Here is an 18,235-nt window from a genome sequence, read left to right on the forward strand (position 1 = left end):
CAAGGTACCACTGTACTTGGTTAATGGGTCCTAAATGTAAAGATTCTGTATCTTTAATAGTATTGGTTCATTAAGCTTGTTTTGCTTCAATGCAGCAAATCTCTTCAATAGTCTTCAATAAATCCTCATTGACAAAGGTCTATAGGCTGTTTTCTCAGCCTTATCTCAAACAGAGCAACTAATAAAAGATCTTTCCATCTACACTTGTTTAAATGAAATAAGAGTATAAATCGATTTTAGATTACAAATTGTTTGTGTGTGCGGTGTTCTTGCCTCGCTTTAGATCTATGCATTATGACAAAGTATAATAAAGGTTTAAAGCAGGAAAGCAAAACAAAAAAGGAGATTTTCTGCTGTTATTTCTGAGAACTGTAGAGCGTGATGAATGGTTGAAGAATCTCCTTGAGTTTCGCAGTAATTGGAAGCGAGGGATGTTGTGCTCTGCATATTTGCCAGAAGCATAACAGACTTTATTAGGAACCATAAAACACCATTAAAATTCACAACTGAAGGAGCTCTGCCTACCCCTCCAGACTGATAAATTACTAACCTACTGTTCAGTGAAAGTGGCCATTTTCTTTCCGCCTGCTTTCTAGGCTTGCCAGACCCTGCAGCATACTATCCTAATGTCCATCAAGGAACTTCTTTTATATGCAAGACTGTTTGCTCTGCCTTATCATCTTTTCTGGCCACTTAACTAACAATATGCCGAGAAATCATTTCTTGTTTCTAGCTCCTTGGACACTGGAGGGGTAAAAATCTACATGATGGATGGCAAAACAACAGAAGGCCGATGCAATCTGACCCATTTGCATGTGTCACTGTAATACACACAAGTATACACACAGAGGTCCTTTATTTTCTATCTATTTTCCTTTCACATTTCACATCTGGTCGTCTTGCAGCATCTGTAATAAGAATATATTCAATTCTGAAGATGCTTAAAAGCAAGACCAGCAGCTGGGTAGATGTCTTGAAAATGTCAACACAATCCAATACAATTTTTGACAACGGGAAAGAGGTTGTGAAATCTATAGGATGAAATGGAAATTTTATTCCACCACATATTGGTGTCCATGATCCATTTATTTATGGTGTGCCCTACAGTATGGTTTCCCAGCATCATAAAAATGCAAGAGTCCAAAAAAAGCTGTGGATTTGTCTGTGGATCTGAAAGAGTATCTGGGTGGTCAACAAGTCCTGGGGATGCTGGAGCCTTACAAACATGATGACATTATACTTCTAAAATCCATGCCTGCACCTTCGGGGTCATCAGGTGCTGAAAAAAATGCAGATCCTTAAAAATGCTTTCAGTCCTATTGAGATTACATTTTACTCTTACAGTCCGTGCCAACTTCTGTAATCCAAACTGCCTCTTCAGGTCGTCAGGTACTAAAGGACATCAAAGCAATCTTAATCATTCTTTAGTCTGAAAGGTTTTTTTTTTTTCTAATTCTGCATTTAAAGCTAGCTTGTTTGATATCCAAAGATTCTGTAAACAAAAAGCTAACAATTTCTTCCATTCTTCAGCTTTGTAAGAAAGCTAAACCCCAGTTTTTCACAGATTTATGGGTCTTACAGTCCATTTGCCAATCATAAACCCAGCATCATGGACACTAGATGTGATCTCAGTGATGCTTGATTGTCCATGTCTAATGTTTTGGCTCCTGTAAAGTTAAAATCAGATGTGTCTGGTGGTGGGTAACAGGCTGGTTGATTGGTGGGTGAGTTCTTCAGCTCCAGGGTGCTTAAAGATGGATTCGATGTGCTGGTCTGATCGATGACTTCTGGTCTGTGACGTTCACGAGAATGTCAATAGACCTGTGCAAAGAGACAGAAAGATCATGAGAATGGCTGAAAAACACACCGTCTGTTATGATCAAAGAAACAGGCAGCGTGCTGTTTTCAGCCACATGTCTTTTTTCTTGGGTTGAATTTACATTTTCATTGATCTTCTTGCTTATTTTGTTTTCATGTGGTGCACAATGAAATTTCATCACCCACTGTGTTTTTTTTCTTTTACATTAGAAGAGTCTAGAAAAGTAAGAATGCTTTGTTTATTTTTAATGCTACATCACATGAACTGCATGTTGTGTATAACGTGCTGTCTACAACCAACTATCTCTCTTTCTCACTCAGAATGACCTCCATGATCCGTATCAGTCTGGCTTCAAGGCAGCACACTCCACAGAAACAGCTCTTGTGGCTGTTACTGAGAAGCTTCATGCAGCCAAAGCAGCCAAACTGTCATCGGTCCTCATTCTTCTTGACCTCTCACAGCATTCTCTTGTCCACTCTCTCCAACCTTTATCTATATCCCCTCCATGCACTCTTTCAACTGGTGTTCCTCAGGGCTCTGTACTTGGCCCACTTCTATTCTCTATCTACACCCGCTCTCTGTGGGTAAGAGCATAGCCTCCCATGGCTTCTCTTACCACTCCTATGCAGATGATACTAAACTCATCCTGTCTTTTCCTCCTTCAGACACACAAGTCTAAGCTTGCATCTCAGCATGCCTGCAAGATATCTCATAATGGATGTCAGCTCATCATCTAAAACTTAATCTCCAACCCAGGTCCTAGTAATTTCTCCTGATGATTCCCAGATCAGACCGTCTGATAATGTAAGAAACCTTGGTGTCGTCCTTGATAACCAGCTGACCTTCTCTTCTCATGTAGCCAACATGACAAGATCGTGCCGGATCCTCCTCTACAACATCAGGAAGATTCGGCCATTTCTCTCTGTTAAAGCCACTTAGATTCTTGTCCAATCACTTGTAATCTCACTGCTGGACTACTGCAGTGCTCCTATGTCCACTATTAAACTTTTGAAACTCATTCGAAATGCAGCTGCTCGTCTGGTTTTTAAACAACCTAAACACTGCCACATCACCCCACTGCTGCGTTCTCTTCACTGGCTTCCTGTAGCTGCACGCATTCAGTTTAAAACACTGATGCCCGCCTACAAAGCCAAAAATGGACCGGCTCCAAGCTACCTTCGAGGTCTAATAAAACCCCGCTCTATACCACGCATCCTCGTGCCACTAGTCTCGCTTGACTTGATCCTCCACCCAGAACTCAAGGAAGACAAGCATCAAGGATCTTCTCTGTACTTGCACCCAAGTGGTGAAACGAACTTCCACTGTCTGCCATCTGAGTCTCTCGCTGTCTTCAAAAGACGATTAAAAACCCACCTCTTTACTAAGCACTTAAGCTGAGAACTAACATGTACTTACTTACACTCATTAATTAGTTGTGCAAAAAAACACTTTGGTTTTAACAGGGTTTCAGAAGATTTATATTCTTGGACTGTTGTCTACTTAAACTAGAGTAAGGTAATGTCTACTATGGAAGCACTGGATAAGAGCGTCTGCTAAATGCCTAAAATATAAATGTACATTTCCATCCCTTTTAATCAAGCATTTTGCTTAGAAAATTTCTTTACAACATATTCATTGTATTTTACATAGAAATAATCTAACACTAGTACAGAGCAGAATAGATAAGAAAGAAGGCTTTGAGTTTACATTAAATGCTACATCACATTAAATGTATGCTGTTTCTAACATATGCATACTGCAATTTCAATATGACTTTCACTCCTTCCTCAGTACCCGAGTTTCAACATCAGTTTGAGAATCTATAATTCAAACACAGTCAGTTGAAACAAATTATGCTCCCTTACATGTTTTGCCATATAAATAAATAATGCACAGCAGGGATTTGCAAAATTCACTGACCAATTAAACTTTAATAGGCTTAAATATAATTTCACAGATCAGAACAGAATTTCATAAGTTCCTACCCTCTTCTTACAAATAAATATTTATGTTTTCCTCGCTTCCCTGTTTCTTTCTGCATGACTGTAATTGTGTGTGATTCATGTGATTTTCAATCTGTCAGGTCTGGAGAAATCAGTCTTCCGATGATGAGGCTTTAACACAATGCAAATGCGGATAACACTGCCACAGGCTTTCATGCAAAACCACAAGCTCTGATAGGGTTTAGATGTTTTTATCCCCACATCGGTTTTTGCTAATCTAGGAAATCGACGATCTGCCTAACCAGGCTAAATTGGTAACAGCAGTTTGTCGTGTCGCATTTTAGGATCTGAAATTCATATAGATATAAAGATTTGCAGTGCCAGGCCTTTTGTCTATGAAAAATAAAAAGTCAAGAGAAATTTGTTGAGATTTTGACCCTAAGGTGGGAAAGAAGAAACTCTTATAAGGGCAGGACCAAACACTATTTGGATCATCTATACCTTCTGATTGTGCCACCACAAAAAACTGTAGTAACTTAAACATGCTTAGTACCAAACTACACACAACTATTGTCACCAACTGTTTAGTCAACACTATGTTCAACCTGAGATTGCTTGTAAATAATGTCATGACCATGGACCACAGCTGTCATGTCTAAAAAATAACTAAATGACATGTCAGTACACAACTACATCAGTAAACCAGTGCTTTAAAGTAATATTTAAAACTAAATAAGTACTAATAAGCCATTTTTATGCAATTTTATCAAAATTTTTACCCAGTTGTGTTATGCTTCCTCTCTACTGGAGCTGACCCTCGCCCCGATTGAGGAGAGTAAACTGACACACACCCCCTGCATCTTTTTACCTGCAAGAGGCGAGTTCATATGTGGATCAGCTTTGTGCACGGAGAGCCACACCCTGATCAGCATTATTCCTCTACTCTGTGCAGATGCCATTAATCAGCCAGCAGAGATCGTAACTGCATCAGTTATGAGGTCTCTATCCGGCTCCCTCCCTGGATAACAAAAGCCAAACGTTGTTTATATAGCCGCCCAGCCTAGCCCGATGGCAGAGCTAGCGTATTTGAGTTTACATTAAATGCTACATCACATTAAATGTATGCTGTTTCTAACATATCCATACTGCAATTCCAATAAGACTTTCACTCCTTTCTCAGTACCCAAGTTTCAACAGTTTGAGAATCTTTACTTCAAACACAGTCAGTTGAAACCAATTATGCTCCCTTACATGTTTTGCCACATAAATAAATAATTCACAGCAGGGATTTGTAAAATTCACTGACCAATTAAACTTTAATAGGCTTAAATATAATTTCACAGATCAGAACAGAATTTCATAAGTTCCTACTCTCTTCTTACAATATGATACGATGTATTCGAAATCCCAGCTCTGGTGTGCTAGCATATTTTACCGCTCTGCCACCTGGGCTAAAAAGCTACTAAGCTATTACAGTGAGCGACAGAGCAAACAACTGGTGTGTAGTGAGGTGTGTAGAATTAAATTAAGATAAGACTACAAGAAATAACATGTATTGATACACACAAGCATAGCATGTTCTCCTGACAAATGTCCAAGTGCACCATTCCTCAGCCTTAGTACTTGGTGGAACATCTTTTTGCTTTCATAACTTTTAATAAGTGAAGTGTTAGCGCTAACAAGCTTCTGACACCTCTCTTGTAAAATCTTGGTCTATTCTTCTCATGCAAAAGCTTCCAGCTCATTCCAGCTCATTAAGGCTTTCAGACTGCAACTGCTTTCTTTAAATCATATCAAAGATTTTCTATGGGATTTAAATCTGGACACTGAGAGGGTCGCCAAGCTTTGGTTGACTTGGAGGTGTGTTTGGGATCATTGTTCAATTATCACCAAGGTTCAGTTTCACAACCGAAGGCATAACATTCTTCTTCGAAGTACCTTGGTATTTCTGTGAATTCATAATGCCAGTCACACAAGCAAGACTACTAGTTCTTGCAGCAGAAAAAAAAAAACATCTCCATATCATCACTGACCCATCTCCGTATTTCAGTCAACCCTTCCTGTGCTTGTGGAGTCTGGTCATAAAGTCCTTGATTGTTAAGTGATCTTCTTAAGTTTACCACTGACAGATTTCCATTTTATGTACAAGAACTACTCAGTTGTAGTGTTTGCTTGTATTTGTACTTGTTTTGTACTGTTATATATTTGTTGTATAATGCTACTGGGGCTTTAATGTACAGTATGTTTGTATGTATGTATGTATGTATGTATGTATGTATGTACCTACCTACCTACCTACCTACCTACCTACCTACCTACCTACCTACCTACCTACCTATCTAATAAATAATGATTCAACCCCTATTGCAAATTAGGCTTATTAGCTAAATCTACAAACAAAAAAGTGGTTTCTCCAAATTCAACAAAAATGTCCCTTTAATGTCCCAAGAAATGATCATCTCTCTCAGGTTTGGTGATCGCTCCTTAGTTCTCACCATGGTTGCAACATACATTGAACCCTTGAATCTCTGGGTGGTGTTTATATAACACCCACACAGCTACATCAAATTAAGGATAATTATTGAGTTTAATCATGGTGCAACCGTTGGATGGCACGGTGGCTTAGTGGGCAGCACTGTCGCCTCACGGCAAGAAGGTTTTGGGTTTGATTCCTGGGTGGAATGGTCTGGGTCCTTTCCGTGTGAAATTTGCATGTTCTACCTGTGTCTGCATGGGTTTCCTCCGGAGCTCCGGTTTCCTTCAACAGTCCAAAGACAAGCAAGTGAGGTGAATTGGAGATACTAAATTGTCCATGATTGTGTTTGACATTCAACTGTGTAACTACTGTTTCTGTCATGAATGTAAACAAATTGTGTAAAACATGACATTAAAATCTTAATAAATAAATAAAAAATACTAAAACAGTTTCTTTGTTCATTTGTTTAACTGATAAGTTTAGACAGGGGGTTGATTATTTCCTGTTGCAACTGTAGATTCTCTTGATATTGCCCCAATTAATTCTGCTCCTATGCTGGTGGATGGTGCAAGTGTTTCTACTAAAAACTGAAACACTACCCAGCAAGCAGCTGAGAGATTTCAGGCTGCCAGTCACGTCCTGAATGGTCATCTCCTCCCTTTATCTGCAGATTCTTATTGTATCTGTGGCCCACGCTTGCCCTTTAATCCGCTCTATGCTGCTGAGCCTGTGGCTCCTTTCTTAGATGCCTTAATCAGGCCTGTCTGAGCAGAATTGGCTGGATAAATCATAAGATTTCTGTTCGGCCTTGCCAATGCCTGCTGCGCTGTTCTTCAGTGTTTGCTTACTACAGTAACAGAACTGGCTGAGAAATGTAGTTGGATTGCTAGCAAAGTTTGGATCAAGCAGTCTCTAAAAATACACTGCATGACCAAAAGAATGTGGATAAAGGAAATCACATTCATATGTGCTTGGTAATTAATTTATTGGTTTATTTATTCATTCAGTACCTGATTTATGCTACTCAGCATAGGTGGCATGAGTAGTAGCAAATCTACCTATTTTTTGTATAACAAGTCAGGTGTCTACATACTTTTGGTCATATATTATCTGTGAACACTATTTTAAGTTAATGCTGAAATGAAGTGTACAGGCATGCAGTCTCTATAGACAAATGTTGGCTGTAGAATGGTTTTGTTATTAGATATGTTAAATAAGTTGCATAGGTTTCTTCTAAGCTCACACATACTGTACATACTGGTAGGTGGATCTGCTACTAAACATTTTCCCAAGTTTCAAGTGATGATCTTTGATGAAACCCACACAAGCACGGGAGAACATGTAAACTCCACACAGAAAGGACCGCTCCATCTGGGAATTAAACCGGGACCTTCTTGCTGTGAGGCGACAGTGCTACCCACTGAGCCACCACGTCGCCCTGGACAGCATAATAAATTATCAGCTTGATCAGATATAAACACGAGTCATTCCATGCTGTCCATCTACTGGTTGCTTTTACTTATCATAGCATTATAGCAGTGTCACACTGCTGGAGTTTGATCTGAAATTTGGTACACTACCAGAATGTAGAATGTACCAGAATATCAGCTGTCTCTGGATCTGCACTGAATCTGCTACTACTGAGCATGTTACAATGCAGTCTAAGACTCCTAATCAGAGAGTTTTCTGTGACAGTGAAATTGAGTTAAATAATATATACAGTAAAGCCATCAGAATAGAAACAGTTGTGTAGATGGAGATCTGTAAAAATGTAGTAGTTTCTTACCTCCTCTCAGCTAATATCCTTTAAGATGGCTCCTTGGGCAGTGGCTGAAACACAAGAGAAAACAATTTGTCAAAAAGGTTGCGCCTCACTTAATGAACTACAGAAAAGCTGAGCCCCTTGAATTACATGAAACATGAATTTTGACAGGCATTATGTAAAACTGTTTTAGGTGATTTAGAAAATATGATGTACAAGGCCGCTCAGGTGGTGCAGCGGTAAAAACACATGCTGGAACCAGAGCTGGGATCTCTAATTCATCGTATCGAATCTCAGCTCTGCCTGCCAGCTAAGGCTGAGTGGCCACATAAACAACGATTGGCCTGTTGTTCAGAAATGGCTGATTGATGGCGCCTGCACAGAGATGAGAAAAAAGTGCTCTCAGGGTGTGTCTCTCCGTACACAACGCTGGTCTTTTTTCTTACATTTGTGTTCATTATGTAAAGCAAAAGAGTGAAGTTGGTGTTGTAGGATGAGTGTTGGTATCAAACAGGACTCACTTTACTGGCTGCATGTCTGTCACTGCAATATCTACATACTACACAAGCCCCAAATGTACCCTATTAATGTCACATTTGTTTTCAGTCTGTCCAAAGTACACACTGAATGATAAACAAGTTGTACTAGCCAATCCATCCATCCAGCCAAAAGATAAAAGGACCGTTATGGGTAATTTGCAGCTGGGATCTAAAATTATACAACCCCGATGAAATAATCACAGTACTGTTAATAACTATAGCAGCCTGGATGGGATTTTATGTTTTACTCAAATTAAACCGGATTGTTGGTTGGAACTACCTGTTTTATTAGTATATATCACCATAATTATACTATGCAGGGTCTCTAAGAACAGCCTTAAATTTTGAGGCATGAATTTTTTACAAGGAGTGTAAAATCTATTTCTTTGACATTGCAATGTATATTGACAAAATTGCATCATGTAATTGCTGCAGATATTCAGCTGCACATTTCTAATGCAAATCTCTTGTTCTTGCTCATCCCAAAGGTCCTCTAATGAATTCAGATAAGTTAAAGCACACTAATCTCATTATGGAACCAGTTTAAGATGTCTCGGGTTTTGTGAAATGGTGCATTATTATGCTTAAAAGAGCCATTATAAGATAGTAAATTGTGGCCATGAATGCACTTGGTCAGCAACAGTGCTCAGATATGCTATGGCTTTCAAATGATTATCAGTTTGTATTAGATATTAGATTTCCCACACCATTACACCACTACCACCAGCATGAATTATATTTTCTTTTACAACCCCAAATCAGACAAAGTTGGGACAGCATGAAAAAAAAACACAGTTTCTTACATTTACTTCGGCTTTTATTTCATTGCAGACAGGATGAACCTGAGATATTTCATGTTTTGTCTGGTCAACTTCATTTCATTTCTTAATAAACATCCATTCCTGCATTTCAGGCCTGCAACACATTCCAAAAAAAGTTGGGACAGTAAAGCATTTACCACTTTGTAATGTTGGCATTTCTTTTCACGTTTTGGCACTGAGGATTCCAAGTGACAGTGTTGTCTGAGGGATCAAAGATCACGAGCGTTCAGCTTAAGCTTGCGCCCTTGGCCTTTACGCACTGAATTTCCTCCCGATTCCTAAAATCGTTTAATGATATTATGCACTGTAGAGGGAGAAATATGCAAATCCCTTCCAATCTTTCTTTGAGGTACAATTATTTCAATAATTTTCTTATGCATTTATTGACAAACTGAAGATCCTCTGATCATCTTTGCTTATTAAAGACTCTGGATGCTGCTTTTGTACCAAACCATTATTACAATCACCTGTTGACATCACCTGTCTGGAATCACATCATTATTTAGTTCTTTTTTACCTCATTACTAGCCCTAAATTGCCCCCATCCATTTTTTGGAATGTGTTGCAGACCTGAAATGCAGGAATGGAGGTATATAAACAAGTGAAATTAAGTTGAGCAGAAAAAAACATACTCTGTGTATTATGGAAATATCTCAAGTTCAAACTGTCTGCAATCAAATAAAAGTCAAAGTAAATGTAAGGAACACTGCATTTTTATTTTATTTGAATTTTCCATACTGTCCCAACTTTTTCTGATTTGGGGTTGTATGTTTTAAAAGATAAAAAAGAAATAAAAAGAAATTATTAATTTTACATGTTTTATTCTGTAATGTGTTGTGTAACAGTTTAGAAAATATCCTTTTTTGTTCCAGCATGACTGCTCCTCTACACGAGGTATTTTTTCCCATAAGGATGTATTGGAAACCTGTTAATGCATAGTAATGCAAGTATATTTAGGCTAATGTAAAATTATTGGGTTGTTGTTGACACTTACACTCTGAAAATAGCACAAATATAAGTTAGATAATAAGTTAGAGATAGACAATAAAGCCTGCACTTTACCTTTACTTCTTTATTGTTTCCTTATGCTTCTTAATCATAGATATGCATGATCTTGGAATACCATATTTCGTTCACTAAAGGCACATTCACATGAGAAGCGACAAAATAGCTTTTGTCGTGCAGTGAGGAGTGAGGAATTTCAATAGTGGAGAGAACCTAATTAAGAGAGGTTTAATGTTCCTATGTCATTCTTTAAATACATTAAGTGTGCGGCACGGTGGCTCGGTGGGTAGCACTGTCGCCTCACAGCAAGAAGGTTCTGGGTTCGATCCCCAGGTGGGGTGGTCCGAATCCTTTCTGTGTGGAGTTTGCATGTTCTCCCCGTGTCTGCGTGGGTTTCCTCCGGTTACCTCCCACAGTTCAAAGACATGCAAGTGAGGTGAATTGGAGATACAAAATTGTCCATGACTGTTTGATATAAACTTGTGAACTAAAGAACCTTGTGTACCGTTCCTGTCATGAATGTAACCAAAGTGTAAAACATTACATTAAAATCCCAATAAACAAACAAACAATACATTAAGTCACGTTAACCTTTTTTAACGATAAGTGTTTTAGACTCTCTTGGAAAAGCTGGTTCTCTTAATTTCTCAGAACCCTGAGCTATAACACAAGTTTAAAAGTGAAACAGAATGAAAATACAGCTACATGTGGAGCTTTCAGAGTGAATTTGATGGTTATTCCACACAAATGCAGATTCGTCTCATATTTGCACACGTCAAGTTTAAGGTAAACAATGAGTTTAAAGGTACAAATTTCTCGATAAAGGGCGACGAGTTTCAAAGATTTCGAGTTTAGGGGATGTTGAAATACAAGGTACCACTGCACATGTTTTATCCAGTTTGGTTCTGGAAGAGAGGCCTACACAGAGTCCTGAGCTTAACCCAGTTTAACTCCTTTGAATTAAATGAATGTCACTTGCAAGCCAGGTTTTCCCTCCAACATCAGTGCCTCACAACTAACATCAGTGCCTTCTTTAAACTAACTGTGTGCAAAAATGACAAAATAAGGCTGGTGAGCAGCTAAACCAGCTTGTTAAAAAAGGCTGCCGTAAATCGCACTGTCTGTACTAAATGATTACATGTATTGACACTACTTAACATTACGAATCACTAATAACGCTTATTGTTTGTCTCTCATGGACATAAAGGAAGCCACTGCTGTTTTTGATTAGGACTGGATATTGACAAGAAAATGCTTATGGCCAATATGTATAATGTCTAATGAATTAGATGTCCATACCACTGTATTTAATTTGTTTTAAACATCATTTTATTGTATTGATAAAACCCAGGAACACAACATTTATATATTTGTCTTTCAGTTGAATGGCATCATACCTAATTTGTCTTAATATCCCTTGGTGCTGATGCCTGACTCTCTGCTTTGTACTCACTACTCTGTTACTTTGCCACATGGCTAATGTGAACATCCAAAGACAAACCTATAAAATGGACATGAGGCATAATTTTGGTCTTTTTGAAATCTTTTATAAACCCTGTTTTAAAAAATTACATTTTTGGCTGTTATTAGATTGCATGTATGTATGCACATACACTGATCAGCCATAACATTAAAACCACCTCCTTGTTTATACACTCACTGTCTATTTTATCAGCTCCACTTACCATATAAAAGCACTTTGTAGTTCTACAATTACTAAATATAGTCCATCTGTTTCTCTGCATGCTTTGTTAGCCTGCTTTCACCCTGTTTTTCAATGGCCATGACCCCCACAGGACCACTACAGAGCAGGTATTATTTAGGTGGTGGATCATTCTCAGCACTGCAGTGACACTGACATGGTGGTGGTGTGTTAGTGTGTGTTGTGCTGGTATTAGTGGATCAGACACAGCAGCGCTGCTGGAGTTTTTAAATACCGTGTCCACTCACTGTCCACTCTATTAGACACTCCTACCTAGTTGGTCCACCTTGTAGATGTGAAGTCAGAGATGATCCTCATTTATTGCAGCTGTTTGGGTTGGTCATCTTCTAGAGCTTCATCAGTGGTCACAGGGCGCTGCCCACAGGGCGCTGTTGGCTGGATATATTTTTGGTTGGTGGACTATTCTCAGTCCAGCAGTGACAGTGAGGTGTTTAAAAACTCCATCAGTGCTGCTGTCTTATCCACTCATACCAGCACAACACACACTAACACACCACCACTATGTCAGTGTCACTGCAGTGCTGAGAATGATCCACCACCTAAATAATACTTGCGCTTAGTGGTCCTGGGAGAGTCCTGACCATTAAACAACAGCATGAAAGGGGACTATCAAAGCACATGGACTACAGTCAGTAATTGTAAAACTACAAAGTGCTTCTATATGGTAAGTGGAGCTGATAAAATGGACAGTGAGTGTAGAAACAAGGAGGTGGTTTTAATGTTATGGTTGATTGATGTATATGTACTAACAAGACCTTATACCACAGCCCTATACCACCATGTATTCACTGTTTAACAACTTTGGTGAATCAAGGCCATTTTGACTCACTGTACTCATATGCCAACGACTCCCTCAGAGTCACTCACTGGCCTCAAAACAATGCTGACTGAGTTCACACACTGTTATTTACAACAGTTTTGGCTGTGCCGTAAAGCTTGGCAGATGCCTGAGTGATTGGTATTCTCACTGCCTGCCTTCCTGCCCGTTGGGTGCCCAAAGCCTGGCTGATCTAATGCTTCTCAAACATGTTATCTAAATGCTAAGTATTCATAACAGAACAAATAAATCCCAGGGTAAGGAAAAAGACCCCTCTCAAGCAAATCTGTCAGACTATCTAGTTTTATTCATATTTTTGCTTCTTTTTTTGCAGTGTTTAAAGTACAAACATTTGTAGCTTAAGTAAAATAAACTGGTCAAAAAGACCAGCGCATTAAGCCCTAGTTTCCCTAGCTGCTCATTAAGTTTAGAGACTAAAAGACTTTTATACAGTGTCTGGGCCTATCACATGCTGGGCAATCGACTAACCGACATGAACTTCAAAAGCAAAGGCTGAGGCAGCACTTAGGGGACTTACAATTAACTGTTCGTGTTAATTAAAAGGCTAACGAGGTGAATGGGCTCACTGGAGGGGGTACTCTGGGCCTTCTGTGGAGTCACAGTTTCTTACTTAATGCTGATACACATAATTACAGTGAATACAAGGTAACCTATACAGCCAACAGTATATAGACACTTGTCCTTAAAGCTGTGTTCCATCCACACCCATTGCTAACAGGTAGATAAATCAATAAAACAAAATGACTCCCAATTTACTATTCAAGCATGAGTACTACCCATGTGCACTACGAGAGATCCATAAAGGCATGCCTTGATGAGCTTAGTTTGAAGGTACTCCAGTAGCTTCAACAGAGCCCTGACCTCAAACGCTGACTGCAAGCCAGACTTTTTCATCCAACATCAGTGTCCAACCTCACAATTGTCCTTTTAACTTAATGGGAACAGATTTCTACATACACAGTCCATAATATTGTGGAAAGACTTCGCAGAAGAGTGGAATCCGTTAGGAGATGGAGATGAAATCAGATAGAAAATAAAAATAATAATAAATCATGCAATAGCTACTGTGCCAAAGTATCTGCCCTCTTTATGAGTTCTATTTCTGTCTATGTTTACATTTACATTTGCAGCATTTAGCGGACACTTTTATCCAAAGTGACTTACAGTACTGTGAGGGTTAAGGGCCTTGGGGCCTCAAGGGCCCAACTGTGGCAAGCTGGCAGTGGTGGGGCTTGAATCAGTGACCTTTCCATTACTAGTCCAGCACCTTAACCACTATGTTTTTTTTATTTGTATGACTGGGATTATTTGTAGGACTGTGGCTTATTCTACTGTCATAAGTACATTGAATATAAAACATTTTAATTTTACTACGTATATACTGAAGGTTTTGAGTACTATAAGGTTTGCTTGGCCCCACAAAATGACACAATATATGATGGAATCAGTACGTGTAAAAGTTGCAGTAAATACAATTAAAAAAAAAAATTTTTATGCCTTTTCTCCCCTTTTTTTTCTCCCCCTTTAGCGCGTCCAGTTGCCCAATTGCATCATGCTTCCTCTCCGCCTATGCCGATCCCTGCTCTGACCGAGGAGATCAAAGCTAACCCACGCCCCCTCAGACACGTGGGCAGCAAGCCGATTGCATCTTATCACCAACACATTGACGAGTGTTGTGCCACCTAGCGTTGTGTACGGAGAGAGCACTCTTTTCTCATCTCTGTGTAGGCACCTCTAATCAGCCAGCAGAGGTCATAATTGCACCAGTCTGACAGAGAGAGACCCATATCCGGCTTAGTCCCGCCCATCTGAACAACAGGCCAAGCGTTGTTCATGTGGCCGCTCATCCTCAGCCGGCAAGGCAGAGCTGAGAGTCGATACGATGTATTCGAGATCCCAGCTCTGGTTGCAGCATGTGTTTTTACCGCTGCGCCACCTGAGCGGCCTCAATAAATGCAATTTTTATTTATGGTACAATTACCATTAGCTCTCCCATTAACTAATAAAACAACGTTTGCAAACACCACTGTACAACTTGACCACTGGTCTGTTGTAGAAAAGTGGACGACTTCATACTTCGACATCTCCGCTTCCAGTTCACTTAAAATGCTGGTTTAGCAACTGATCTGAAGTATTTTCGCCCTGTAAGACAAACCTGAAATCCAGTGTTCTAATTATTGCTCTGAAAGCTTCTTTCTCGACTGTCTATAGAGGAATTATGCCCTTGTATATGCGGATTATTACTGCATTTGTAATGTCATTGTTTGCACCAGCCGTGGTTTGACAAACCGTGCAGTATATAGAATTTTAGTCTGTTCACCTCTTTCCACCGTTTCTCCGCACCAGCCAGCTCGTCCTCCATCCCCGACACCCGCCGTTCCGCTTCATCTAATCTCTTAGTGTGGTCTTCGACTCTGGCCGCCACTGCTTCCAATGTTTCTGTGAATTTTGCCAGTTTTTCATCAAGCACCTTGCTGATGCACTGTGTAACTTCACGGGTCCACTGAGTTAAATATCCGCAATCGCATGGGCTGCCATCTTGTGAATCTGAATCACCTTGCTTACTCCTCAAATAACTTTGTGGTTTAGCGCTCCTCTCTGTTGAAGACATGGTTCTTCTTTCTCCGAAAAGTCAAGTCTAACTTTAAAATATGTTATAATACTGTGATACAGGTTATCAATTGCAACAAAAAAAAAAAGTCATTGGTCTCGGGAGCTCAGCACTCACACGTCCTCTCAGCCACACGCCGTCATCACGCCCCCACACTTGTTGTGTTTTAGTCTGTTCTAAACTGCTGACATGCCTAATTTCTTTGGCAGGTTCTTCCGGTGCATATGTGGTCTTCCTCTTTTCATCCTCCATCTGTTTTTGGTTATTTTTTTCACCATATCGAGGAAGCCTCTCTCATCTGTTAACACTGGTATGGCTAACTCATGAGCTGTATCTAATCTGCACAGTGCTTTATAGCGCTTTTAGCATTGAACAATATTATATGATTTGCTGCCTACTGAAGCCTACAGCTGTTGTATTAACTGTGCTACGGTATGGCGGTATTTGAAAAATTCATACGGTATGGCGGTATTTGAAAAATCCATAGGGTATGAGGAATCAAAGACGATATACCGAATGTACCGTCATACCACCCAGCACTACCTGAAATACTTCAGAAAATACTTCAGTAAAAATACTAAAATTCAAACATTTAAAGTCAATTAATTATAAAATAAATCAGTCAAAATAATTAATAAAATCAAGATATGCATGACAATTTTAGCACCCCTATAAATTTTTTTGGTGGTAATAAAACGTTTCCACATATATTTCAATCCTTTTTTTCAGTTCACCTGAGTGAATTCATTAATTTTTAGTCGGGTTTAAATGAGGTAACATGCTGAATTCCTTTAGTCAATCATCAAAGTGGGATGGATCGAATAGACAAATGAGATGAAAGTGAAATTAGATATAGATGAGTTTTATTAATCATGTAATGGCATTATAAATTGCTCCTGGCCTAAAATGCCCAAATTCACTGTTAGTGCAATGACTATTAATAAACCTGCATTTTGCCCACACACACACACACACACACAAACACACACACACACAACCAAGCAATGATTTAAGAGGTAAAATTTTCCTCAAGGATCATGGGTGGAGATTTGCAGGAGGAGTGCAGAAGGAAATCTGCAATTAGATTTTCTACACACCTTGCCAACACACTAGCACAAAGATAAGCACTAAGGGTTCATTGAATGCTAATGGAATTTAGAGAGAGAGAGAAAAAAAGTGGGTTTGGCATAAACGAGAGAATCAAGCTTTTGCCACGGCTTTTACAGCTCCCTAACTTGGAAAGTATTACAAACCTGTGTGGCGAGCTGAGTAGGAGATTTCACAAGTCGAGGAGGATTCTGTATTGCAAGACGTAGCCTAGTGGTTAAGGCACAGGACTAGTAATCCAAAGGTTGCTGGTTCAAGCCCCACCACTGCCAGGTTGCTGCTGTTGGGCCCTTGAGCAAGGCCCTTAACCCTCAGTTGCTCAGACTGTATACTGTACTGTAAGTCGCTTTGGATAAAGGCGTCTGCTAAATGCTGAAAATGTAAATGTAAATGTATTGAGAAGATACCACTTGCTCTGGTAAAGTACCCATAGAAAATCAGCATACTCTGTCATAATCCTTACATTTAATCATGTTGCAATTAAATTCAAATCCAACACTTTTGCAGCTGTATTTTACACATTAAAATGAAAATTTTATTTAAAAGATGATAAGCAATCAGTCCCTTGAAGTAACCATTATTATTTTTTTTATTTATATTTTCCCCCCTCTTTTTTATCTTAAATTTTTATCCCCCAGTCTAGTTATGTCCAATTACCCTGAATGCTTCCTCTATACTGATTCGACCCTTCACCGCTGACTGAGGATGCCTCTCAACTGACTTGCGATCCGACTTTTTTACCCTCTAACCCTGAACAACAGCCAATCGTTGTTCATACAGCCGCCCAAGCCGGAAAAGGTCGGAAAGGTGAACTCTGGTGAGCTAGCGTACTTTACCCCTGCGCCACCTGAGCGGCTGGAGTAACCATTATTAACTTGCTTAGGTTCAACCTAGATAGATACAGTGCCTTGCAAAAGTATTCAGCCCCCTTGAACTTTTCAACCTTTTGCCACATTTCAGGCTTCAAACATAACGATATGAAATTGTAATTTTTTGTGAAGAATCAACAACAAGTGGGACACAATCGTGAAGTGGAACGAAATTTATTGGATATTTAAAACTTTTTTTAGAAATAAAAAACTGAAAAGTGGGGCATGCAATATTATTCAGCCCCCTTGCGTTAATACTTTGTAGCGCCACCTTTTGCTGCGATTACAGCTGCAAGTCGCTTGGGGTATGTCTCTATCAGTTTTGCACATCGAGAGACAGAAATTTTTGCCCATTCTTCCTCGCAAAACAGTTCGAGCTCAGTGAGGTTGGATGGAGAGCGTTTGTGAACAGCAGTTTTCAGCTCTTTCCACAGATTCTCGATGGTATTCAGGTCTGGACTTTGACTTGGCCATTCTAACACCTGGATACGTTTATTTGTGAACCATTCCATTGTAGATTTTGCTTTATGTTTTGGATCATTGTCTTGTTGGAAGATAAATCTCCGTCCCAGTCTCAGGTCTTTTGCAGACTGCAACAGGTTTTCTTCCAGAATGGTCCTGTATTTGGCTCCATCCATCTTCCCATCAATTTTAACCATCTTCCCTGTCCCTGCTGAAGAAAAGCAGGCCCAAACCATGATGCTGCCACCACCATGTTTGAC

At 39.5% G+C, this 18,235-nt stretch overlaps 1 protein-coding gene across 1 annotated transcript in view; it reads right to left on the bottom strand.

Annotated features, from left to right (window-relative positions):
* Positions 1–837: 837 nt before the first annotated feature.
* The window catches only part of tafa5l (TAFA chemokine like family member 5, like), a 119,063-nt gene continuing 101,665 nt past the window's right edge, over positions 838–18,235 (bottom strand). Inside the window, exons 4-5 of the mRNA XM_062999137.1 lie at positions 8,025–8,068; positions 838–1,821 (exon numbers count right to left, since the gene is read on the bottom strand). Of these exons, the coding sequence (XP_062855207.1) occupies positions 8,045–8,068 (24 nt within the window). The 3' untranslated portion in view covers positions 838–1,821; positions 8,025–8,044. The remainder of the gene's footprint in view (positions 1,822–8,024; positions 8,069–18,235) is intronic.

This window comes from Trichomycterus rosablanca, chromosome 7 (genome assembly GCF_030014385.1).
Source record: "Trichomycterus rosablanca isolate fTriRos1 chromosome 7, fTriRos1.hap1, whole genome shotgun sequence".
In the NCBI taxonomy this organism is placed as follows: domain Eukaryota; kingdom Metazoa; phylum Chordata; class Actinopteri; order Siluriformes; family Trichomycteridae; genus Trichomycterus; species Trichomycterus rosablanca.